The sequence below is a fragment of the Balaenoptera ricei genome, chromosome 4, assembly GCF_028023285.1.
Source record: "Balaenoptera ricei isolate mBalRic1 chromosome 4, mBalRic1.hap2, whole genome shotgun sequence".
In the NCBI taxonomy this organism is placed as follows: domain Eukaryota; kingdom Metazoa; phylum Chordata; class Mammalia; order Artiodactyla; family Balaenopteridae; genus Balaenoptera; species Balaenoptera ricei.
In genome coordinates this window covers 88296981-88323507 of record NC_082642.1, presented here as the reverse complement: position 1 = coordinate 88323507, position 26527 = coordinate 88296981, and the positions used below count along the sequence as shown (strand labels likewise).

Genomic DNA, 26527 nt, shown 5'->3' with positions numbered 1-26527 from the left:
CGGCCGGGAAAGGGCGGGGCGAGGAGGTGGGCATGGTTCTCGCCCCGCCCCCGCCCCGCCCCAGATATCGCGAGAGGGCCGGCCCGCTTGGGTTTGGTGTCGGCGTCGCTCCGGTGTTAGGCCGGCTTCTCTCCGCGGGCCGCGGTTAAAGTGCGGGTGGCCTAGGGTGTTGTAAGGGCCGCCTGGCGCGTTAAGGACCGCAAGCCACGCGGCGTCGGCTGGACGCCAGAGCGTCCGAGTCGTTGTGTCGTGACAACGACTCTGGTGGCTGTCTCCGCGACAGCAGGTGCGGCCGCTTCAGCCCCAGGCGGGCTTGGCGGCTGACTGGCGAGTCTCTGCTCGCGCCCAGCCCTTTCCTTCCTGTACCCGGCGCCAAGCAGCGACGCTGAGCCGACCGCCGGAGCGGCGGGCAATGGCGGCCTCGACGGCCTCGCACCGGCCCATCAAGGGGATCCTGAAGAACAAGAGCTCTACGACTTCCTCTGTGGTGGCATCGGCCGAACAGCCCGGCAGGAGTGTCGACGAAGAGCTGAGGTAAGAGCCGCGAGGGACGGCCATCGTCGCCCGGGTCGGCCTGGCCAGCCCCTTCTTCCCCGCCTGGGCGGCGTCGCCCTCCCCGCTCCCCGGCACTGTTGCCGAGCCCCAGCCCGACCCCGGACCCCGAGCCCGAGCGCGGCGGGCGGGCGGGCGGGCGGGGCGGCTGCGTAGATGCGGCCCTTGTGCCGCTCGGGTCTCCCTCCGCCGGCCAGGCTGAGGGGTGGAGTGATTATAAAGAAGACAGGAGCTATGACGTTTGTTGTGTGGGGTTGTTTTTAAGTATATACGCATATATAATAATTTTAAAACATACACCATGATCTTTGAGCTTCTGGAAATTGGGAATGTTAAAGAATCAAATTGAAGTTAAAGCTTCACCTGTTAAGCGTTTATTATTTCTTCACCTCGTATCCGAGTGTCTAAAATTCAATGATTAAAGTGTATTTTCTTGGCTTGGGAGCCCTTTAAGATCTAGTCTCAAGCTAATAAGAGACTCCTCCGAAAAAGAGATAATTTCTCCATTTTTCTAATTGCCCTTCTTCCATAGTCGTTCCTTTTTAGGTGAACATTATCACAAGAATCATGCCACATTCACTCTCTTGGGTCCTGGTTTGTCATTATCTCTGCATTAAAAGAAACCGAAATTTTCCCAGTCTGATCTATATTTAATGGAAAGCTACTTATTGCTAATTATTTTTGCATCTGCAACGAGAGTTTGAGCGCTTTCTAGTCTTTCTTCCTCTTGAAAGACATATGTAAGCTCAGAACAGTTCAGAAAGTACCAACTTAAAATGATCCCGTGATAATTTAGTTGCTTTTGCATACTCACAAATACATATGTGAAAAGATGTTGACCCATAGCATTGTGTGTGATAGTAAATAATTGGGAACAACCCAAGGTCCATTAAGAAGGACTGGTGAAATATTAATTATGGTACATTAGTATAATGGGAAAACAGACCAGCCTTTAAAAAGAATGAAATAGATGTTAATGCGCAGAGAAAGATATCCAAGGTGCGGTCCTCAATGGGGAAAAAAAAGGGTGCAAAACCGTATATATAGTGTAAAATATAACACTGGGTTAGAAGTCCTCGGGGGCTTGGGTGTTCTAAGATACTAAACACATAAGGACTCTACATTCTGGAAATAAGGCCTAAGAAAAGTTGTTGAAATCTGTGAAGTCATAAAGCTAAAATGACGATGTTCCCGAAAACTTGGAATATTGGAACTAGGGCACACCTGTTCAAAAGGATCATTTTAGGGCTATAAAAGGAACTACAGTTTGGTGATGGTAAATTTATGTGGATTTGTGTTACCTTGAGGAAAACATTAAGTAGGATCACAGCTCAGAATCATGGCCTTTGGGGGTTGGAAAGGACCTTAATTTGTCTAGCACCTCTCCTACTCCCACTCTCTTTTAGATGCTTGACTCTCTTACGTTCTCCAACATGCAATTTTCTAACCTCTATTTGGGGTAAGCCGCTTCATATGGGAAGGGGGGGGGTTGTAATGGGATTAAGAAAACAATCTTACCAGAGCATAGCTATAAAAGGAAGACCAAGATAGTCTTAATAACAAAACAAACTGTGGAAGGCTCTTGTATGATTTCAGGGTGTTCAGCAGCAAGAATGTGGTTCTCACTGGCATTTAAGTTATTTACCTATTCTCCAGTGTGAGCTTCTTTTTGTTTGGCTACCAAGTAGCTTATTATTTTCTTCTGTCTTTCGCTGCTGCTTCTGTTTATTCTCAACTTTGGTCTGCTGTAATTTCTGGTGGCCCCACTCTGTGTGTTGGCCTCTTTATATAATTGACTGGGGTTTACTTCCAGGTCCTTCTGCCTGGAAAGCCACTATACTAGACTGTCTCACCTACATAGGGCTGCTCCTTCTCTAGGAGCTGCTAACAGGGCAGATTGACTTAAAGGGGGCCTTTTGCAAGGCAGTTGACTTTGAATTATGTAAATTAGGAGTTTATGGTCCTGTCTTCAAAGGCAACTACCAAGCCCTAATTCATTGAGGTTTATGATATTTGGTTCTAAGTAGTAAAAGGGGATGGGTTTTTTCATGATAAGTGTTATTTGAGTGGAAAGCAAATAAACTAATTCTATTGGTAATACAGTACACATTATTATTTATGGCACAGCTTATGCAAACAATATTAGTGACTTTATGAGAGCCTCTTTGAACAGAAACAATGAAAGTATAGGTGAACACATTTGAAACAAACTTTTTGTAATGTTTAAGTACAACCAGTATTTTCCCTTTCATGTATGAAGGACCAAAATAAATAGCTCTTTCAAATACAATGCACTTAAAATTCAGAAACTAAAAAGTATAGTGTAATGGTCTAACTTCAAATGTTGGAACCAGAATATTAGGCAAAATAATCTCATATTAATGTGAAAATGACCTGGGATTTAAGTCAGTTCTCACTGTTCTCAGTAGTGACATTCTATAAAGTCACCACAAACACTGAGTTAGTTAATACTGAACTGTTGTTACTCCTAGGGGGAATACAGACTTAGGTTCCTGTAAGCCTCTGGTCACAACATTTTCATCAACCAGTCAGTCCATAACCTTTTAAAATTTCTGTTTCTGTTTAAAGACACCTAATTTTATACATATTGTTGATTCATCAACATTGAACACATGGCCAATACCACTAGAACTCATGCCTGAATGAAGTTTATCTAACACATACTTTCTCCATAAGACACATAACAATCTTCTTGGGCTTAGGAGCATTGGACAGCACTTAAGCACGATCTTTGGGAGCTGTTTTGAACAGCTAATTCACCAAAAAAGCAAAAAACATGGTACTAAATAGATAAAAAGGACACATTTACAGTAAGAGAGCTGAAGCAAGAAGGTTTAATCTCAGCTGGGAACATGTGCATCGGACAACTCAAATTTTTCCCTGCTCTATGTGTGTCTGAGAGAGACAGAGAAATCTCCTCAAGTATTGATTTTGGAGTTACAGATAAATTTTGGCAAGTAGTCAGATTTGCAAATACAGAATCCACGAATAACCGTACCTTTTATTGGTGCCATTTTCATGTGAAGTACAGTGATAGTTTCCCTTTTCTGCACAAACCACCCCCCACCCCAATGCCATCAGTTGTGAGAGGGTATAATTTAACAGAACATTTTATTTAACAAAGAGAGATGTTACTAAGGGATTTTTTTTTTTAAAACATCTTTATTGAAGTATAATTGCCTTACAATGGTGTGTTAGCTTCTGCTTTATAACGAAGTGAATCAGTTATACATATACAATATGTTCCCATTTCTCTTCCCTCTTGCATCTCCCTCCCTCCCACCCTCCCCATCCCACCCCTCTAGGTGGTCACAAAGCACCGAGCTGATCTCCCTGTGCTATGCGGCTGCTTCCCACTAGTTATCTATTTTACACTTGGTAGTGTATATATGTCCATGACACTCTCTTACCCTGTCACATCTCACCCCACCCCCTCCCCATATCCTCAAGTCCATTCTCTAGTAGGTCTGTGTCTTTATTCCCGTCTTGCCACTAGGTTCTTCATAGCCTTTTTTTTTTTTTTTTTTTTTTCCTTAGATTCCGTATATATGTGTTAGCATACTGTATTTGTTTTTCTCTTTCTGACTTACTTCACTCTGTATGACAGACTCTAACTCCATCCACCTCATTACAAATACCTCCATTTCATTTCTTTTTATGGCTGAGTAATATTCCATTGTATATATGTGCCACATCTTCTTTATCCATTCATCTGTCGATGGACATTTAGGTTGCTTCCATGTCCTGGCTATTGTAAATAGAGCTGCAATGAACATTTTGGTACATGACTCTTTTTGAACTATGGTTTTCTCAGGGTATATGCCCAGCAGTGGGATTGCTGGATCGTATGGTAGTTCTATTTGTAGTTTTTTAAGGAACCTCCATACTGTTCTCCATAGTGGCTGTATGAATTTACATTCCCACCAACAGTGCAAGAGAGTTCCCTTTCCTCCACACCCTCTCCAGCATTTATTGTTTCTAGATTTTTTGATGATGGCCATTCTGACCGGTGTGAGATGATATCTCATTGTAGTTTTGATTTGCATTTCTCTAATGATTAATGATGTTGAGCATTCTTTCATGTGTCTGTAGGCCATCTGTATATCTTCTTTGGAGAAATGTCTATTTAGGTCTTCTGCCCATTTTTGGATTGGGTTGTTCGTTTTTTTGTTATTGAGCTGCATGAGCTGCTTGTAAATCTTGGAGATTAATCCTTTGTCAGTTGCTTCATTTGCCAATATTTTCTCCCATTCTGATGGTTGTCTTTTGGTCTTGTTTATGGTTTCCTTTGCTGTGCAAAAGCTTTTAAGTTTCATTAGGTCCCATTTGTTTATTTGTGTTCTTATTTCCATTTCTCTGGGAGCTGGGTCAAAAAGAATCTTGCTGTGATGTATGTCATAGAGAGTTCTGCCTATGTTTTCCTCTAAGAGTTTGATAGTGTCTGGCCTTACACTTAGGTCTTTAATCCATTTTGAGTTTATTTTTGTGCATGGTGTCAGGGAGTGTTCTCATTTCATACTTTTACATGAACCTGTCCAATTTTCCCAGCACCACTTATTGAAGAGGCTGTCTTTTCTCCACTGTATATGCTTGCCTCCTTTATCAAAGATAAGGTGACCATATGTGTGTGGGTTTATCTCTGGGCTTTCTATCCTGTTCCATTGATCTCTATTTCTGTTTTTGTGCCAGTACCAAACTGTCTTGATTACTGAAGCTTTGTAATATAGTCTGAAGTCAGGGAGCCTGATTCCCCCAGCTCCATTTTTCGTTCTCAAGATTGCTTTGGCTATTCGGGGTCTTTTGTGTTTCCATACAAATTGTGAAATTTTTTGTTCTAGTTCTGTGAAAAATGCCAGTGGTAGTTTGATAGGGATTGCATTGAATCTGTAGATTGCTTTGGGTAGTAGAGTCATTTTCACAATGTTGATTCTTCCAATCCAGGAACATGGTATATCTCTCCATCTATTTGTATCATCTTTAATTTCTTTCATCAGTGTCTTATAATTTTCTGCATACAGGTCTTTTGTCTCCTTAGGTAGGTTTATTCCTAGATATTTTATTCTTTTTGTTGCAATGGTAAACGGGAGTGTTTTCTTAATTTCACTTTCAGATTTTTCGTCATTAGTGTATAGAAATGCAAGAGATTTCTGTGCATTAATTTTGTATCCTGCTACTTTACCAAATTCATTGATTAGCTCTAGGAGTTTTCTGGTAGCATCTTTAGGATTCTCTATGTATAGTATCATGTCATCTGCAAATAGTGACAGCTTTACTTCTTCTTTTCCGATTTGGATTCCTTTTATTTCTTTGTCTTCTCTGATTGCTGTGGCTAACACTTCCAAAACTATGTTGAATAATAGTGGTGAGAGTGGGCAACCTTGTCTTGTTCCTGATCTTAGTGGAAATGGTTTCAGTTTTTCACCATTGAGGACAATGTTGGCTGTGGGTTTGTCATATATGGCCTTTATTATGTTGAGGAAAGTTCCCTCTATGCCTACTTTCTGCAGGGCTTTTATCATAAATGGGTGTTGAATTTTGTCGAAAGCTTTCTCTGCATCTATTGAGATGATCATATGGTTTTTCTCCTTCAATTTGTTAATATGATGTATCACATTGATTGATTTGCGTATGTTGAAGACTCCTTGCATTCCTGGGATAAACCCCACTTGATCATGGTGTATGATCCTTTTAATGTGCTGTTGGATTCTGTTTGCTAGTATTTTGTTGAGGATTTTTGCATCTATGTTCATCAGTGATATTGGCCTGTAATTTTCTTTCTCTGTGACATCTTTGTCTGGTTTTGGTATCAGGGTGATGGTGGCCTCGTAGAATGAGTTTGGGAGTGTTCCTCCCTCTGCAATATTTTGGAAGAGTTTGAGAAGGATGGGTGTTAGCTCTTCTCTAAATGTTTGATAGAATTCGCCTGTGAAGCCATCTGGTCCTGGGCTTTTGTTTGTTGGAAGGTTTTTAATCACAGTTTCAATTTCAGTGCTTGTGATTGGTCTGTTCATATTTTCTATTTCTTCCTGGTTCAGTCTCGGCAGTTTGTGCATTTCTAAGAATCTGTCCATTTCTTCCAGGTTGTCCATTTTATTGGCATAGAGTTGCTTGTAGTAATCTCTCATGATCTTTTGTATTTCTGCAGTGTCAGTGGTTACTTCTCCTTTTTCATTTCTAATTATATTGATTTGAGCCTTCTCCCTTTTTCTCTTGATGAGTGTGGCTAATGGTTTATCAATTTTGTTTATCTTCTCAAAGAACCAGCTTTTAGTTTCATTGATTTTTGCTATTGTTTCCTTCATTTCTTTTTCATTTATTTCTGACCTAATCTTTATGATTTCTTTCCTTCTGCTGGCTTTGGGGTTTTTTTGTTCTTCTTTCTCTAATTGCTTTAGGTGCAAGGTTAGGTTGTTTATTTGAGATGTTTCCTGTTTCTTGAGGTAGGCTTGTATTGCTATAAACTTCCCTCTTAGCACTGCTTTTGCTGCGTCCCATAGGTTTTGGGTCATCGTATCTCCATTGTCATTTGTTTCTAGGTATTTTTTGATTTCCCCTTTGATTTCTTCAGTGATCACTTCGTTATTAAGTAGTGTATTGTGTAGCCTCCATGTGTTTGTATTTTTTACAGATCTTTTCCTGTAATTGGGGATTTTTTTTTAAAGTCATGAGTTGTGCTATTCCAGTGGTCTCTAAACTTTTTGATTGTGTATCATTTTAGTAGGAAAAACTTGAAATATGTTTCAAATATGTTTGTTTATGATTTATATACATATACTACTACCATTAGATAATATCTCAAGATTCAATATATACTTAAAGTGAGATTTATATACTGCCGTATTTCAAGTAGTCTTCAGGATTTTTTTTATACAGTTCTTGTCCAACCTTTATTTTTTGTTTTAATGTCCCAGTGGTGTTATCTTATTCTCTATACTTTGCATTGGTACTGTTATCTTCAGTGAGTGGTTTCTTCAGGTACCATTTGTCAGGTACCACTTTTTGAGGGTTAGTTCAATTAAAACTGGATAGAGTCTGTAAATCCACATAATTAGGCATAGATAATGTCAGTATATTGCAGCACTCTGCTCAACTAATTAGAACACCACTGTCATCACTATGATTGTGGAATTCCCATTCTTTCTGGATACTTTGAATATAGTGAGCAACCTATGAAGGTCAGACATAACAGATCTAGTGAGTAAGTACGTGTGTTTCATCAAAAACAAGACACCATTGATCCTAAGATGTACCATGATTTTAGGTAGCACCAAGAAAGAAATAAATACTGCCAATTGTAAGATACCATCCATTTAAAGATATATTCTGTTTTCAGAAATATTAAAGTGAGAAAAATGTTCATTTGGAATTGTTGAAAATATAATATTGTGTTACTAAAGCCTATCTTATTAGAAGTGTTAAAGGTTAGTGATTAATATGGGGCCAGATTGCCTGGGTTCAGATCCTCTTTGCTACTTACTAGCTCTGTGACTTACAGTGTGTTATTCATTATATCCCTGCCTAGTTTAATTATTAAATGAGTTACCAAATGTAAAGTGTTTAACCCAGTACCTCACCCTCAAATGTTGGTCTTATTCTATTAGAAATACAGAAATCTAATTTTCCCCACTTTTGGGGTTGTTGTACACAGTATGCTTTGGATTCACTGTGTTCAATTCAAATTCTGTAGTAGTCTTAGGTAATGTAGGCAAATTCTGCTTGGAAAAATTGTGCTTAAATTAATTTCCTTTAATATAATTTTATATAAGCATGCTTCAGCTTTGTCTTTTTCTGCCTATAAAGGGATATGGAATACGGTCAAAGGCCCACTGAGTAAAGTTTTCAAAAAGTGACCTTTTATTTACTAATTGCTTTTATTGTTAAGTCTTAGTTTAATTGTTCAAGCTTCAAAGGCTTGTACTTTGTCAACCTACAGAAGTTGAATCTTCATTTAAGAAAGAACCATTTCTTGAAATGTGGGGTTAAAGTTTAACACATTGAAGCAAAATCCTGCTTCCCACTCCAAACTCGGCTAAAACTGTAAAAACGAGAAGGTCACAAGCAATAAGAAGTATGAGTAGGTCTTTGAGATGGCATCATATGAGCTATCAAAGTGAAAGTGAGAATTGGTGACTTTTTTTGGTGCAGATTTAGGCTGCCAGAAAACCAATCACCCAAGAGGGAGGAGGGAGCTGAAACTAGCAGGTGCTTTCACCCTCACAGCAGATCTTCAGTGTAAGTGGTACTGCGCCTATTTTTTGTAAGCGGAGATGATGACCCAAAGAAGGTCACACGAACAGTTTGTGGTACTATTGGGAATAAACCAAGTTCACTCCTTGGGTTTTGTTATTCAACTGATGTTAAGTCTACCAAAATTTAAGAGATGCTAATTTCCATATCCAGCGTCCTCTGCAGACAGTTTCTTCGACTTCATTACTTTCCTCCTAAGAATTTCCAGCATTCTTTGGAGTCTGTTGTTTTATGCCCGTATTGAAAGTTCATGGTTTTGCAAGATAATATCTTCTCTGGATCTTGACAATTGTAAGGTTCTTTTTCTCTTAGTATTGTGGTGAAGATGTGGAGTGAAGCTTTGGATATACAAAACTTTATTTCTGTTTATAGTAGATAGTAAACTAAATGGCAAGCGAATGGGAAAAATTTAGGTTATATGTAATGTGGTTCTATATAATATGGCTTAAATCTTATATATATCTTTGAGTTATATATAATGTGGTTTAAACCTTCTCATAAATTTCAATGAGTTCTTTACATTTATGTAGATATAAAGAACTCACTCAAATTAATGAGAATGTTTCCAGTAAATAGGCAAAGGATGTAAACAATTCACACAAGGAAAGTAAAATAAGCATTTTTTCATATTATTTATTAGGTAATGAGCAGAGAAACATAAAACAGCGTTTAAATATCAATTTATACCTCTCAGGTGGCAAAAACACACACAGATACCCAGTCCTGACAAAGTTTTGGCAGTTATTTGGGGGCATTACAAATAGTCCTCTCTTTAAAAAAAAAAAAAAAAAAACTATATGGCAACATAGAGTGAACTACAAAGCTCTTGATAAATTTAACCCAGATATGCTCGTCCTAGCAAATTATCTTGAAAAGTCATTGAATACAATATGCACAAATGTTCATTTCTGCTTTACTTTAAGTAGGAAGACATTGGATTCAATCTAAATATCTAATATTAGGTAAATAGTTTGTTATTGAATATTATGCATGTAATATTAAAAAGGTAAAGGCTAGAAAATACAAGCAGCTTATGCTAAAATACATATACTGATATAGAAGCTATTTTTATATATACTGTATATATACTGTTTTGTCTATATTTTTATATATACTAATAGCTTGGGTATTTTTTCATATATGTTAGAGTGGAAAGAATATACAGAAATCAAAATTGTTAGTGGGTTAAGGTACTAGGATTGTGATTCTTAAATTTTATCCTTAATTTCAAGAAAAAATCATTTCTTCTTATATCCTACAATTCAGTTCTTTTTCTTCTATCATTATCTCACAGAACAGATTTGCAGGGTGTTCGGGGGTACCTCTGTAACTTCAAAGGGCCATCTTCATTCTTCTAATGATGATAAATTGTCATTTTAATTCAATGTTGTTAGCATCACTTAGGAAGTAGCTTGTTTTACTTTGAGATTAGGACACAGCTAACAAAGTCATTTTGTATGTGTTTATTTTTTAAATATTTTATTGTAATTTAATACACATACAGAAAAGTGTATTAGATGTAATTTTAAAGCTTAAGGAATAATTATAAAGCAAACACCCCTATAACCGCCATCCTGGTCAAGAAGAAGAATGTTTCCATCATCTCAGAAATGTCTCCTGTCTTGGGACTTCGCTGGTGGCCCAGTGGATGGGACTCCACGCTCCCAATGCAGGGGGCCCGGATTCGATCCCTGGTTGGGAACTAGATCCCTCATGCGTGACACAACTAAGATCCGGTGCAGCCAAAATAAATAATAAATAAATAAATATTAAAAAAAAACCAGAAAGAGAAAGAAAAGAAATGTCTCCTGTCCTTTCCAATCACAGTCTCCTCCTCCCCTGTAATATAATCACTATCCTGACTTTTATGGTAATTCCCTAAGTATACATCCCTGTACACTTTAGTTTTTGCGTGCTCTTGAACTTTATATAAATAGATATGTGCTAGTTATCTTTTACAATATCTTTAATAGGGAATCTTAATTGGACTGTATTAATACAGGTTTTATGAAACTTTTACCTGTGCTTTTGTGTTTCTGACTCGGACTTAACTCTGGCTTATCATTTCAGAGGCCTTGTCTATCAGGAGGGAACATTGAGTTACCATATAATGGGTCTCCCTTTGTCTATTAATTCAATTGCTTTCTTCACAAAATTAATCAAGTTCTCATAAAATTTGTATATGTCTTTAATTATCCTTCTAATCAGAAGCTTCTTGATCATTTCTGCTGTCTAAAATCTTTCAAGTGTATCTCTTTTCACTGTGAGTTTCCTTACGTAGAATATGACCATGAGAAGACCTAAATCATTTGCTTTCTAAATTTACAGAAATTTGTAGATAATAGAGCTATTTAGCAAAATAAAAATATGAAACTGTAGATTTAGTCAAATAGAAAACTGACTGCTTTTTAGAAAAACTCATTCTGTAGCAGATCATAAATATTTCAAAATCATTTAAATTTTGAATCTTGTGGGACAGTGGGAGAAGGCATTTGTACATAAGCAATTTTTTCAGAATTTTTAAGAATTTTCTCAGAATGCCTTATCGCAAGCCATTCTCACAGTGCTAAGTGAGATAGGGTTTCAGGACTTTTAACAAAACTTTAGATTTAAAAATCCTAGAAATTCCATTTTTTATAATTTCCATGTAGAGTAAATACAGCCCAAGAGAGAATGTTTGTTGGACTTGCCTATAGTAACAGGAATAATGAAGGGTAAGTGGAACTTGAACCTTAAACATCTATCTCCCAGTTGTATGCTACTGTTGTTTTCTTTTGCCACAAGACCAACTATTACTCTGATGGTCAGAAACTAGGCATCTAAAGAAATCAATACTATTGTAAAGCAACATGTATATACACAGTCTAGTTCAATCAAGTGTTATATACATACACACACTAGCAACATTTAAGTTTGATTAATTGAAAATTCAGGTGAGTACCTTGCTGAATGAATAAAAAAGCAGTTCTTTAAAGAAGAAATGTTACTTCTGTGCTTTAAAAATAAACGACCCATTAATTTTTATAAACTTAAATTCTTATAAACTTAAGATTTTGATTTTTTCGTGGTGAAGAAACTTATGTTTGGTGCAGGGTGGGGAATGGGAGTTGTAGTGTCAGTCACCTGTGGAATATATCTAGGCCGACCTTTGCCTCTTGATAAAACTAAGGGTAAGTAGGCTTAAAAGGAAGTTGTAGTTATAGTACTTAGTCTGCAATTGAATATTATTCAACCTTAAAAAGGAAGAAAATTTTGACACATGCCACAACATAGATGAACCATGCAGACATTAAGTGAGATAAGCCATCCACAAAGGACAAATACAGTATGAGTCCACTTATAAGAGGTACCTTGAGTGGTCTTAGAGACAGAAAATGGAATGGTTGTTGTGGCGGGGGTGAGGGGTAGTGTTCAGTGGGTACAGAGTTTCAGCTGGGGAAGATGAAAAAGTTCTAGAGATGGGTGATGGTGATGGTTACACAATAATGTGAATGTACTTAATGTCACAGGACTATACACTTAAAAATGGTTAAAATGGTGAATTTTATGTTATGTATATTCTACCACAATAAAAATATGAAGGAAAAAAATGATTAGCCTTAAATGGGGACACTGTGGGCCTTTTAGGGTAGAAAGCAGAAGAACATAAAGTCAGGCTCAACTGCCACGAGTGGGCACATGTAATTTTTAAGGTGACTCAGAACATGGAGAAGAGAATATGATATTAAAATTTTAAATATGTCTTTCTTCAAGAGCAATTCAAGATCCAGGTATTGGTAGATTTAGGAAAATTGAAAATATCAGCAGTAAAACCTCACCAATGTTGAGCAAATATGGAACGGATGATTTGAATCTGTGTAAAATCTACATTGATTTTTTTTTAAGGTAGTTTTATTTTTAAGTATATAACCAAGTCACAAATTGTATATGTAACAGAGTATTGTTGGCTGGCAGAGAGGTTGTTGATGTCCTTTTTAATGAGTAGATAAGGATTTGTAATTAAGGCATTTAATTATTGAGCACCTTAGTAGCTGTACAAATATTTTGTTGAATGGACACTAATGGATGTTCATAAAGCATTTACAAAGCATTTCTAGTTTTCTTAAGTAGATTTATTCCAGGTGATCTGAAACCATTTATCAGCAAATCGTTATATTTCTAAATAAAAAAAAAAACAAACTGAGGTATAATTTTATGCGCAATCTAAATCTTTATTAATGGTATCTGAATTTAATGAGGTTTTCTCTGTACTTTTATGTTATGATTCTTTTGATTGTTATAGATACCGCTAAAAAAAATTAGGCCAAGGAAAATATTCCTGTTGTGTTTTTTATCAAACTATTAAAAAGATATCATAGATCCAAAATCCTTAACTACTGAGATCAGGCAATGTGTAAATTCCAGCTTTTGCTGTTATTCTATAGGCCAGGTGAAGATTAAACATGTCATAATGTACTAGTTTTTTGAATGCCTGGAGAAGAATCTGATTACCCCTCCGTATCCACAGGTTCTGCATCCTCAGATTCAACCAATCATGGATCAAACATATTCTGGAAAAAAATTTTCCAGAAAGTTTCAAAAACCAAACTTGAATTTGCCATGTGCCAGCAACTATTTGCATTGTATTATATTGTATTTACAACTATTTGCATAGCATTTACATTGTATTAGGCATTATAAGTAATCTAGTAATGATCTAAAGTATACGGGAGGATGTGCAGAGATTATATACAAATATTACGCCATGTTATAGAAGAGATTTGAGCATCCTTGGATTTTGGTATCCGTGTCGGTCCTGGAACCAATCCCCTGAGGATACCGAGGGACAACTGTAATGTGTTTTTAATATGTGGGCACCAAGTATTCTGTAAAATATTTACTGACACTTTATTGTAGTTACTTATGGCTTTTACCCAAGTCAGTTTCTGTTCCAAGAAAGTAGATGTAAAAATAGACGTTAGCAGTCAAATAGAAATTGCAATATGGGATTGGGATGTTTGTGAATTTTAGATATGTACATTTTGTATCTTTTACTACATTGAGGAAAATTTTTTTTCTTCTTTTTTTAGTAAAAAGTCTCAGAAGTGGGATGAAATGAACATTCTGGCGACATATCATCCAGCAGACAAAGACTATGGTTTAATGAAAATAGATGAACCTAGCACTCCTTACCATAGGTAATGTTTTGTACACAGCATTCCTTTTTTGACTTGTTTCCATTTTGCATTTGACATGAGCTTCTGGATAACAGATGATTTGAATCTTTGTTTTTTTATATTTGTTAGTGGAACACTAATTAATAACCCAACTGCATATTTCTGTGTAATAGTAAAAGTAATATGGAACTTTATGGAATCCATTTTTTACATTATAATTATAGTAGTAAATGTTTATTCATTGCACCTCAGTGGTCCCTAGCTGCTAATGATATATACAAAGTGACTTTTGCCTTCCTTAAAGTCATCTATTTGTAAAGGAAGATGAGAGCTGGGCTTGTTTGCTTCCTAAGTAGGTGTCAGGGGTTTATTCATTCTCTTTGCAGAAAAGGATAACTTCACAGATGGTAACTCTTTTTTAACCCATGCAAAGACAAGTGGACATTACTACTGTTTCATGTCCTTATTTTTGAACTTACATGATATTGTAGTTCATATAATTGCATTGTAATTGTTAGTTCTGAGTCTTCCAGACTCAAATGACTCATTATCATTTTTTTAATGAGTTGTAAAATGATAGTGTATGGCTGTAGTTAGTATGAAGCAAAAATAAGGCACCAGTAAACATAATGAGATTCTAAATAAGTTAGAAATACCTAATTCAGATCATGCCTAGATTGTATTGAAAAAAATAAAGATTTTCAGGACTGAAATATTTTGTATTTGTCACTGAAGTAAAACAACATAAATCCAGAAGTTACTATTAAAATAGAGTTAAAGAAATTCTGTTTTAAATCAATGGATGAAACTTTGGAAGATAAGTTGAGATAACTTGATAATAGCAAAAACAGTAAAAACAAGAATTATAACATGATTGGGGCTTCCCTGGTGGTGCAGTGGTTGAGAATCTGCCTGCCAATGCGGGGGACACGGGTTCGAGCCCTGGTCTGGGAAGATCCCACATGCCGCGGAGCAACTGGGCCCGTGAGCCACGATTACGGAGCCTGCGCGTCTGGAGCTTGTGCTCCGCAATAAGAGAGGCCGCGACAGTGAGAGGCCCGCGAACCGTGATGAAGAGTGGCCCCCACTCGCCGCAACTAGAGAAAGCCCTCGTACAGAAACGAAGACCCAACACAGCCAAAAATAATAAATAAATAAATAAATAAATAAAAGAATTAACATGATTGTGACAAGGGGAGAAAAATAGTGAAATAGGAGGTACAGATACTGAAACTCAGTACTAATAAAGCTTGAGGGAAGAAGTAGACATATCATTTATGAAAGTAATCCTTATTTTTTTCCTAATTACAGGTATATACTTTAAAACATAACCTAAAACTTTTATTGTACCAGAAACCAAAGTCAATGCTTTCTTCCTTTTCAATAAAGGTAGTAGACATCCCTTATCTGTGTTGGTTGGAAATAACTATCCTAAAAAAATTAAGATCAAACATGATTCAAAAATAAATAGCTGTAGCCATTATTTTAAAGCTGTTTATATTTAAATAATAAAGATAACCATTTTTCACAATTATGTGGGGAGCAAATTTTTCATTAGAGAGTAGATTGGGAAAGCTAAATAGCTTTTAAACTTCCTGAATTAGGTCTTAGGATCTAATTTTGTTATTTTACCTAACCTGTGTCTGCATAGATCATTTGTGTCTTATCTTCAGGTTGATGTACAAATACATATTCTAAAGCTGGATAGGGTTCTTTTGCATAATTTTTTCCCTGCCACTGGATGGACTAACTGAAGTGGTTTTTTTTTCCCCTTCAGATGATTCGCGTTTTCAGTATTTGTTTTCATGGTTGCAGTGGGGTTTTTTTTGCATGTGTTTTTTTTTTTTTTAATTATTTGAAGGCTTTTCTTGATTGGTGCTATACTTTTAAATATTTGCATCAAATAGAAACAATGTAAAATTAAACTTCAAAGATGACAGCAGAGCCATAAATACATTGATACTTTCAGTCAATAGAATTATGTTTCTCTACCTTGTTTTCCTGCTGGAAAAATTATAGTTCAGGTATTAATTTATAATGTGCTTATCATCCTAGTATGGTAGGTGATGATGAAGATGCACTGAGTGATTCAGAAACCACTGAAGCCCTGACCCCAGATATCTTAGCTAGGAAGTAAGTATTGATGATTATAAAGCATTTTTCTCAATTTGTTTTTAATTCTGCAGAGTTAAAGGCATTTTACTTTACTTGTACAAGTGTAAATAAAAAGCATGTGCTAAATAAATAAGTTTATCTGGATTTTTCATAGCAACTTACATAGTCTTATTTCTAGGTTAAAATCAAGATATGTAGATGAGAACCAGAAGCTGGTACACAGATTCCCTGTGTCAGTTCCCTGAGTGGAGGTTTTTCTGTTTTTGCTTTTTAATATCCTGCCACCTGGGTTTTAAAGATAGAAGTGAGAAAGGCAAAATAAGTTGAATTCCTGAAAAAAAGCTCTATTCCTTTGCTGTTCATGGGTTTGTCAACTTCCACTCTTCTTGTTTATTGGTTTCTATATACAGTCCCACTCTCTTGCTTTTTATGTTCCTCATCAGGTTATAGCTAGCATATTAATGATCTTTAGATGTTTTTATGAGACTCAAAAGTTGAGTAAGACACTCAACTAATATAAGACTATCACAGTATTGATTTCTTTGTAAATGATTGTTGTATAGATTAACTGCTGCTGCTGAAAGCTCGGAGCCAAAGTGTCGAGTTCGTGAACAAGAAAGCAGTGAAGATGAGGATAGTGACCTCTCACCTGAAGAACGAGGTAGTTTCTTTCTTTTACTGCTTTTAGCATTGCTAATAATTTTTGCTAAGATAAATCCATTATATAGAAGACTGTCAAATGGTTTTCCTTTTTAGGAAGTAGATGGTGGGAGATTAGGGAGCATCATTTTTATAATTCAGATTCTACTTGTGTGGGTTTATTGTATAACAGCTCCACCCCCACCCCCCCCATTTCAAGAAAATATTACTGTCTTTAAAGGAGTTAACATGTGTTCCTTTCTTTGTACTTTTTGTTCCTTTCTTTGTACCAAGCATCTATACCAGGTAGATGCTCAGTAAATATTTATTAAATTAATGCATTTAGGGTCATTGAGTGTTTGGATGATCTTAAAGTGGATAGCAGTAAGAGCTAATTTCTCAATTGCTTGTGCTTTTTCTGTATTAAGGCAGTGGTGAAGCTTACCAAATGAATCAAGATGGTCAGACTTGGAATAAAGATTTTTGTTAGGTCCCATTGAACAAAAAGAACAGAAGTGTCACAGGAAAGGAGATAAAGATAGCCCTCTCAACAAGGATGAAAGAGGCTCTTGTAGCCCACACAGTACATACACAGTTAAGGCATTGCTACCTATTCAGTGTTCCAGTTTTTACGAGTAATAGTTCTTATCTGTGGAGGTAAGGAAAGATGGAAGATATTTCACTTTGTTGCTTTTTATAATTTTGAAGGATGTGAATGTATAATCTCAAGAATTGAAAATTGCTTATATAGTTTACTTTCAATTATTTTTTAATAATTTATTTATTTTTAATTTAATTTATTTATTTGACTGCGTTGGGTCTTCGTTGCGGCGAGTGGGGGCTACTCTTCGTTGCGATGCGCGGGCTTCTCATTGTAGTGGCTTCTCTTGTTGCGGAGCATGGCCTCTAGGCACGCGCACTTCAGCGGTTCTGGCTCACGGGCTCAGTAGTTGTGGCTCACGGGCTCGAGAGCACAGGCTCAGTAGTTGTGGCGCACAGGCTTAGTTGCTCCGCGGCATGTGGGATCTTCCCAGACCAGGAATTGAACCCGTGTCCCGTGCATTGGCAGGCGGATTCTTAACCACTGCACTACCAGGGAAGTCCCTTCAATTATTTTTAAAAGGGAAAACCAAGCCTATGTATAGGAAAAAAGATGCAAGAAAAACACACACCCTCACAAAAAAGAAAAAAGAGATCGAGTAGTTTGTTTACTTGAAGACTTGAAATGCTGAAACTACCTGTACTGTAAAGAAGTTTAGAAACTTTAGAACTAAGATTCTGAATATTTGGTAGTTAACTGTCAGGATCTTTGTCATGTGTAACTGTAAAGGTACAATTTGCTCTTCCCTCCTATCATCTTTAGAATGTAGTGTATTGAACAAAACTATGATAGTCTGAGCCTAAGTACTATACAAGAAAGAAATTATACATATAGCATAATCTCAAATTGTATTATAATTATCTTCTATCCTCAGTGACTTCCTGATTTATTTTCCCAAAATATACCCCAAAGACCCTTGAAAGATAGAAATTGTTCCTAGAGTTTGTTGATTCCTTATTCTCTGAAAACGTGATCTATTGAGAACAGGGAATTTTTTATTAACCTCTATTGTCAGTTTCATTAAGGGATTTTCCCTCAAATTGTAGTTCCAGGAGTTAGCCAGCAGGGGGAACCATTTTACTAGTTACAGTTTCACAAGTTCAAGTTCCCAGTAGTAGAGTTACTGATACAGGTGTTTATTGCTTTTAAATAAATTACATGTCTGAACATCCTTGTTTATTAAAGAAATTCTTAGAAAATTTTATCTTGTAACTAGTAGCATAACAATTAAAATATTGGCTATGGAGTCAGATAGATCTAAGTTTTTACTCTAGGTATGTCACTTACCTAATTTGCTTAATTTCTCTGACCCTCAGTTTCCTCATTTCTAAATGGGGGGTTATAAAAATATTTAGAGTCATTTTTGAGTATTAAATGAGATAAAGAATTTAAAATACTTAGCACTGATTCTGGCATATTGTAAGTACTCAGTAAATATTAACTTTTAATAACTTAAAATAATTGGTATATTCTCCATTACATTATTTTGAAAAATAGCAAAAGAAAGTATAAAAAGGATAATTTACTTGTCAAGTTCACATGGATAGTTGATTATTATTAGAGCTGGGCCTGAAACCTGAAAATTTTTGTACTCTTTGGCATTATGTTGCTCTGCCATACAAAGATTATAAGTAAAATTAATATTCAAAGAAGGTTGAGACCACTTATGTTAGCTTTCTACAAAATGAATACATAAATTATATAATAAATTTTGAGTATTGCAAAACTAAAATGTATAACAAGCAAAACCAAGTTTAATGTCTCTTAGAATTAAAAAGAAATCATTTTCTTAGACTATTAGTATAATTGACAAAAGAAAAATACCATAAGATCAACTCTTAGCAATAAGAAACTACAAATTAAAACAGCGTCGTGGTGCATTTCTTTCCTTTCAGATCAACAAACTTAAAAAGAATGACAATTTCCCTTTTGGTATGAATGTGGAGAAATAAGTTATTCATAGACAATTGGTGGGTGTGAAAAATGGTTTGGCTTTTCTGGACAGCGGTATGGCAACATATGAGCCAAAAGCTTTAAAAGAAAATGACACCCTTTGCTCTAGCAATTCAGTTTCCCAGGCTTTATTTCAATGTTTCTCAAACATTTTTTTACCAAGTGCCACTCAGTATACATGTAAACATAAAATTATAAAAATTAAAATTTCACAAAACATTACTTAACCTTTACTATATGTGGTATGTTCTGTCTAGTTTATTCTGTTTTGTTTCATTTCTTTAAAATGCTGGTTATGACTTAAATAAAGGATTATAAGGCACAGTTTAAAAAAACACTAACTAATGTTGAGAAAATAATAGAACAGATGCACAAAATGTATGTGCAGTTGAACCTTGAGCAACGTGGGTTTGAACTGTGCGGGTCCACTTATACTAAATACCTACTACAGTACTACACAATCTGCGGTTGGTTGAATCCACAGATGCAGAACTGCGAATATGAAGGGCGAACTGTAAAGTTATATGTGGATTTCAACTGTGAGGAGAGTAGGTACTCCTAACCCCCACGTTGTTCAAGGGTCAACTGTATATTACATCATAAAAAACAATGAAAATACAAAGGGGGAAATCAGAAACCTTTGACCAAGATAGGGGATTAAATTATAACTCACTACTTTATAACCTTTTAAAAATTATGTAAATCTGCTATGTACGTGGCAGAATTTTACTCTATCTTCATATACTTTATTATCTAAACTCTGGAATATTTTAAGAGTGAAAGGGTCACTAATACAGCTCCATCAGACAATAGGCATAAACTGAGACTTCCTGGGACGTGGTCATTCTAACTATATAGTAAGTGAGAAAACAGCATATACAGCAAGGTATGATTCATTTTTATAAAAAATACATTTTTAGAAAAAAGTCGAGTCATAAAATATTAATGATAATTTCTGAGTGAGGAGACTGAGTGATTTTTTTTTAAGTTTCTAGCTTTTTTTTAAACTTTGTAAAAGTTTTTTTAAGTTGCATGAAAAAGAACATGTGTTACTTTGTACTGAGAAAAAGTCTTACCTTTTTAGTAAATGTATCTGGTATTGGAGGCAATTAGAATCATTTTTTGTTGTTTCTTAATCTTGGCTTTTACATCATCTGAAAGTCATCACTAAAAATTTAGTCATGAGGATTTGGTCTTTTATTGATTTTCTTAAAAATTTTACTTTCTTCTACAATATGGTACTCTCAAAGAGTAAAACAAATCACAGAAGTAACTTAGAGAAGAAGAAAGATGGCTGGCAAGATCTTCTTGGTAGTTAGCAACAAATGTTTATGGGATGATGATATGGCTGTTGATCTCGGAACTTTCCTTCTCCCAACCCAAATAGAAGCTGAAAAGTGATTGATCAGTAGTGACAACTGTAAATGCCAGTGTTTAGAACATAAATAAGTATAGATGATAAAAACTTAAAGGGAGGGACTTCCCTGGCAGTCCAGTGGTTAAGACTCCACACTTCCACTGCAGGGGATGCGGGTTTGATAGAGGGAATTAGGGGACATAGAGAAAGTACTTTGAATAGCCTTATTCTGAGAGATTTCTCTTATGCCTTTTTGGCATTAAAATATTTTTATGAATACCATAATAAACCTATGGTGAATGAGTTTTAATGCTCTTGACAAAATAAACAGTTGGCAATTTTATGTCGACTCCTTTTTTGTTTTTCAATTTACTGGTCTAAGAAATTCTAAAATCTTATAATATTTCTTAAACAGTTGATCTTTAAAGTGCTATCTATTGATAAAATATGGTCAGTTGTGTTGATTTACAGCTATTTTTATGTTTCTGTGGTGAAGACTATAAATAAAGAATAGTCTAGAATCACTTTACGTTTCCTAATAACACATTTTTCTTAAAATTACTCTGGGAATGAGGTTATGTTTTTAGGCCAGCAATGTTTGTTTGTTTTTTTCCTCCCCCCGTCCCTTCTTCCCTCCCTCCCTCCCTCTCTAGAGCCAGCAATGTTTTTAAATCATGGCAACTTCTTAATGGATAATAAGAATTTTTTAAAGGAATTTTTTCTGAATTATAAAAGTAGAAAACTTGAAAACATGAAAATTACCCCATGGTTCCTTGACCTAGAATTAACGGCCGTTAATTGCCAAGTCTTATTTTGTGTGTGTGTGCACATGGGCATGCACGCAGGCTTTGTACATAGTATGTATATGGTATTATAGTTTTCCTTTTTTCCCATTCAACTCTATCTGGAGAATTTTCCTATATCTTTAAATTTCCTTCACAAGTATAACTACTAATGGCTCTTACTCTTAGTCTCCCATTAAGATGTACTTGAAGCATCTAAGGCAAAGGTTGGTAAACTTTTTCTATAAACGGCCAGACAGTAAATATTTTAGGTTTTGAGGGCCATATGGTCTCTGTTGCAACTACTCAGCTCTGCCATTGAGTACAAAAGCAGTCTTAAGCATTACAAAAGCAAATGAGCGTGACTGTGTTCCAGTAACACTTTACTTACCAAATAGACACAGGCTGTAGTTTGCCAATCTTTGAGCTAAAGACTTCCTACGCCTATTTTTTTGTATCTTGTAGAAAAAAAGCGACAGTTTGAAATGAAAAGGAAGCTTCACTACAATGAAGGACTGAATATTAAATTAGCTAGACAATTAATTTCAAAAGACCTACATGATGAGGAGGAGGATGAAGAAATGTCAGAGACTGCAGCTGGAGAAAGCATGAATACAGAAGAATCAAATCAAGGTTAGGTGTTTTGAAAATATCACTGAGACACTTGTGATCCTTTGTACCTAAATAATATACTTTATTTTGCTCGCAACTTTGAAGAACCTCAGAAAATTTTGCTAAAATTCACTTTTTATGCCAAAAGTTTAGAAAATTTCAACCCCTGTTGGTCAGTTTCAAAATAATGTTTTTATGCTCAGAGTTGATTTAAGACCATATGTTATGTTATATGTCTGTGTTGTTTGGTCTACTTGGCTTTAAGCAATGATGTTTGTCTTCGTATTAAGCTATACTTTTGTTTTTAATGGTTCAGATCATATTTTGTCTGTCTTAACAATGTCAATTAAGGTTTAAACTTTTTAAAGAAACATGTTTTTAACATGAAAGATTTGTTTTAATGTCCCGTCAGGCATAAAGTATGTCATGTCTTTCCAGTGTTGATTCTTTTGACTGTTGGGTCAACAAATTATTTGGCTGATTTTTGTTTGTTTTGTTTTTAAGTCTCCGACAACCAGCCACTGCAGCCTACCAACTCTCGATCAGTCATAGGAAATTGATTTTATTTATTTATTTTTAATAAACTGTTATTCTGGCATTCAACAAAGGTGAATCTTCTATACCATTAATACAGATTTTGTGCCCATCTACCTACTCTTTGTGCTGCAAACTGGTGCTTTTGAGTGGAGATGTAACTTACTTTTATATGTTGTGCCTTGGATGATTAAGTCTTAGGAAAGTAAATAATTATTATATTATTGTTTTGGTGAGCAGATATGAAATATAAGTGATTCTATGGTAGAACCTGATGACTGTGCTCATTATAATAGCAGGATGACAGTATTTTTTTGTTATTCCATGTTATGCTTTTGCGTTTCAGTTTGTTTCATACAGCGTTTTCTTTCCATTTTATTCACCATAGTCTGTTTAACTTGAACAAACTTTATCTTGAGTAATTATTGTTGTATGTCTCTCTCTTCTCTCTCTTTAAATTTATTATCCATTTTTAGGTGACCTATCTCCTAGTTGGTCTTTGTTTCCCTGTTACCTATATCTTGGTGATTTCTTTTTATGTATTCAATACAGATGTTTCTGGGTTATAACTTTTCATCAGTTTCTTCTCAGGCTTTCAGTATCCATTTATAGTGACTCTAACAAAGCATTGGGAATACCCTTCATTTGCCAATGGAAATTTGTACCAGCACCACTATGCCAAATATTAAAGGGATTTGTTTTTTAAGCCACAGCTTTTGAAAAATAAATCTGACCTTTTGTCTGTCTCTGCTTCTAAAACATTGGATTTCACAGATTTAACGCATAAATACATTTTTTTCATTTAAGTGGAATAGATGATTAAAATTTGTATTAACGCCGATTTTTCTTCAGTGGAGATGAAGTACTCCTTACATAGGCGTATATACTGCTTCGCTTCAATAATGTCCACAAAGATAGAAAAGACTACATAATAAGGCATAGAGAAGAAAGTTCATTATTTATTTTCTGTTCTTGGGCCCTTAAAAAAATTTTACCAGCTTTTAAAATCTCCAAGGATCTATGGAACCCATTACTTTTTTATCATTTTCCTTCTTTTCCCCCTCTTCTACACTCCTGCCCATCCCCACCTGTTTTATTACTGTTTTTATAAAAAGAAATGTGGCATGTTTAGACTCTCAGGAAATTTTTTATCATTTTTATGTCATAAACACAAATCTTTTATAGTTCTGGATATTTGAGTTGTAATAAACTCTTAGCTATCCACCTGTGATTTATTCACAAAAGTGTTCAACCTGAAACCTGTTTGTCCTGTCACTTAAATAGATACACCTGTTCTGCTCTTTATATTATTTACGGGGTATACAGATTCTTTCATATCATACTGATCAGTCTGCATGAAATATATCTTGTTTTTTAGATATTTCTATTTGTTTATCATACGTAGCAGTGGAAGGAAACTTTAGCTCAGGTAGTTCCAAGTTTGGCAATACTCAACAAACAAATTATGTTGCTGTTTTTTCTTTTATCATTGCAGGATCTACTACATGTGACCAACTGCAAAACAAATCACAGAGCTCATAGAAGGGATTCGTTCGGCACAGTAATTGTCAGATACAAACCCTGTTACTATAACATACTGCTTCTTGTTCTCTACAATTCATGACTTAAGTACCAAAATGCGTACCAGTTATTATATATTGCCAAGAATTAAATAACTTTAGAGACTAAATAGACTGAAAATGCCTAATTGATACATATATTCTTGTGCCTAGTACTTCACCACAAATACAGCATAATGTCATCAGTCCAAAACTACATTACTTTTGTAAGAACACTGGTTAATTTGTATAAGATATATAGCTTTTTATGCTTTAGAAGTTAATATCTTTTGGGGAGGGAGAAGGGATCTAATTTATTTTCTTCACTTCTAGATGTGATAGCTCTTATAAAAAGGTTTTTTAAAAATCAAAATCCAATTGGAACAACAGATCATACAGGCTGATAAATATTCAGTCTGAAAAGTATTTTAACATGCATCTTCAACTTGTCTGTTTAATTGAAAAGAATTATAAGAGTTACTGTTGCATTTTCTGGTATACTACCTTTAAAATTCCTGTTGAATTTCTTTTATGTTTACAAGGAAAGGATTAAACTTTTTCTCATCAAAACTAGCTTTTTCCACAAATAAATTATCAGGTTAAACTTGCACTAACGTCTGCTCTGACTTTTTTTTGTACACTCGATGGGCAGACTTCAGATCAGTTTTTAAAATAAATATAATTCTAATATAGTCTCAGCATTCCCTTTATCTATTTGTCTTAACTTCCTACCTTTGTTTCTTACTCCTTTCCACGCATATGCACAGAATCCTTTACCTTTATAAAGGATCATAAAGATTGTCGTGACATTAGGAACTTTTCCTTTTCTCACATATTGTCATTTGCTGCAACAATGAAAATCTTATTTTGACTATCAATGCCTATTAGTTCTTCTAATACATGGAGAAAATAGATTGAATAGCAGCAGTACTATAGACAGGAAATACAATTCAACTGCAGAATTTCTACACCTCTGTGATTTACAGCTTGCTAATTAAAGTACTATTATTAGTTTATTGTTTGACTTAATTAGACCTTAGAAAACAACTAACTGAGGTTTTTGGGGGGTTTTTTTGCATGATGAGAGAATTGTGTGTAACCAGTGATATGATGATAGTTCCTGAATGTATAGACAGAAGTAAATCTGAACACTTTTTAAATTTAAAAATCTTAAATAGTTCCTGCTTTACGGGAATATCATGATGTATACTATGACAAATGTACTTTATTCTTCTAACACAGTAAGATTTGGACTTCTTCCCTGAAATGAAGTGCAGTTCCTGTGTATCTTAGTTTAGTGATGGTTTCATTTCTAGTCAATTATTTGTATCTTAATTTTTTGTTAGTACCAAAGGAATCCATTATATGAACAGACTTTTAAAATAATTTCTGTATACTGTATGTATGAATTGGCTTTTATTGAACAGCTTTTCTTCCACTTGCAAGTTTATGGAAATATCAATATGTCAAAATAAATAAGAAGCGGGAGAATTCTTTGCTGTTAGAAGAATGTTTCTATTAATTTGAATGTCTTTTTTTTTTTTAATGGAATCCAATCAGTACTTTTGAACTGCAGGTATAGTGTTCTAATTAAAACATATTAGCTAGTAATACTACTGATTTATAAACAATGTTTATCTCTACTTTCTGAATTTAGAATGTTGAGGTATTCTTACCTGTTTAAACCTGTTTGGGGGTATTTAAGCTTATACATATGTGTGTACATATGTTCATGCACACAGACCTCTGTTTTTGGTTTTCTCATTTCGAGTTCTTAGAAAGTATCCACATGCTCTTTATTTGTAGAAATAGCTGCTATACAGTGAAGAAAAGGTAAGACCTTTAACAACTGATCCTTTTGGTGTTTTCTGCAAACTATTTCTTGAAACTTAAATCACAGGCAAACTCACATTTCTGGTTTCAGGAAGTAGATAGTTATGTCAGAGGAATAAGACATGGCAAATAGCATGCTCAGTAGGATTTTAGGTAGTCAAATGTGACTGAGTAAAACTGTTCATCATCATGAGTTCCTAATTGACACAGTATTGAACTATACAAAAAATGGACCTTCATGACTCAAGTTAGATTTTCCTTTGGAGAAAGTTACCTGTCAGTGTTCAGTTCTAGCCAAAGTAGATTTTACTTTCAATTTTTTAATCAATATTTCTTCTCTGCTTAACTCCTTTGATGTCATGTTTTCTGTTTATTTTTCAGTCTGAAATTCAGCAATGATGCTCTTTAAAATCTGAGACATATAATGGTATAAATGGATTGTTAAAAATAACTTTAAACTGAAGATTAAAGCAAAGTGCCATTTTTCCCTAGACTTCCGTTTTGTTTACATTTTTTCCTCTTAAATTAGTACACCGAACATATTGTAATAAAATACAGTAATATGA

General features: G+C 35.2%; 1 protein-coding gene and 1 pseudogene across 1 annotated transcript; both read left to right on the top strand.

The window, feature by feature from the left end:
- The first annotated feature begins 78 nt into the window (after window positions 1-78).
- On the top strand, window positions 79-26527 carry PPP1R2 (protein phosphatase 1 regulatory inhibitor subunit 2). Its single transcript, XM_059920807.1, has 6 exons — window positions 79-534; window positions 13890-13997; window positions 16032-16109; window positions 16655-16752; window positions 21889-22056; window positions 24065-26527. Exons 1-6 carry the CDS (start codon window positions 413-415, stop codon window positions 24109-24111), a joined length of 621 nt encoding a protein of 206 aa, XP_059776790.1. The 5' UTR covers window positions 79-412; the 3' UTR covers window positions 24112-26527.
- Window positions 17246-17362, top strand: LOC132365634 (U6atac minor spliceosomal RNA; annotated as a pseudogene).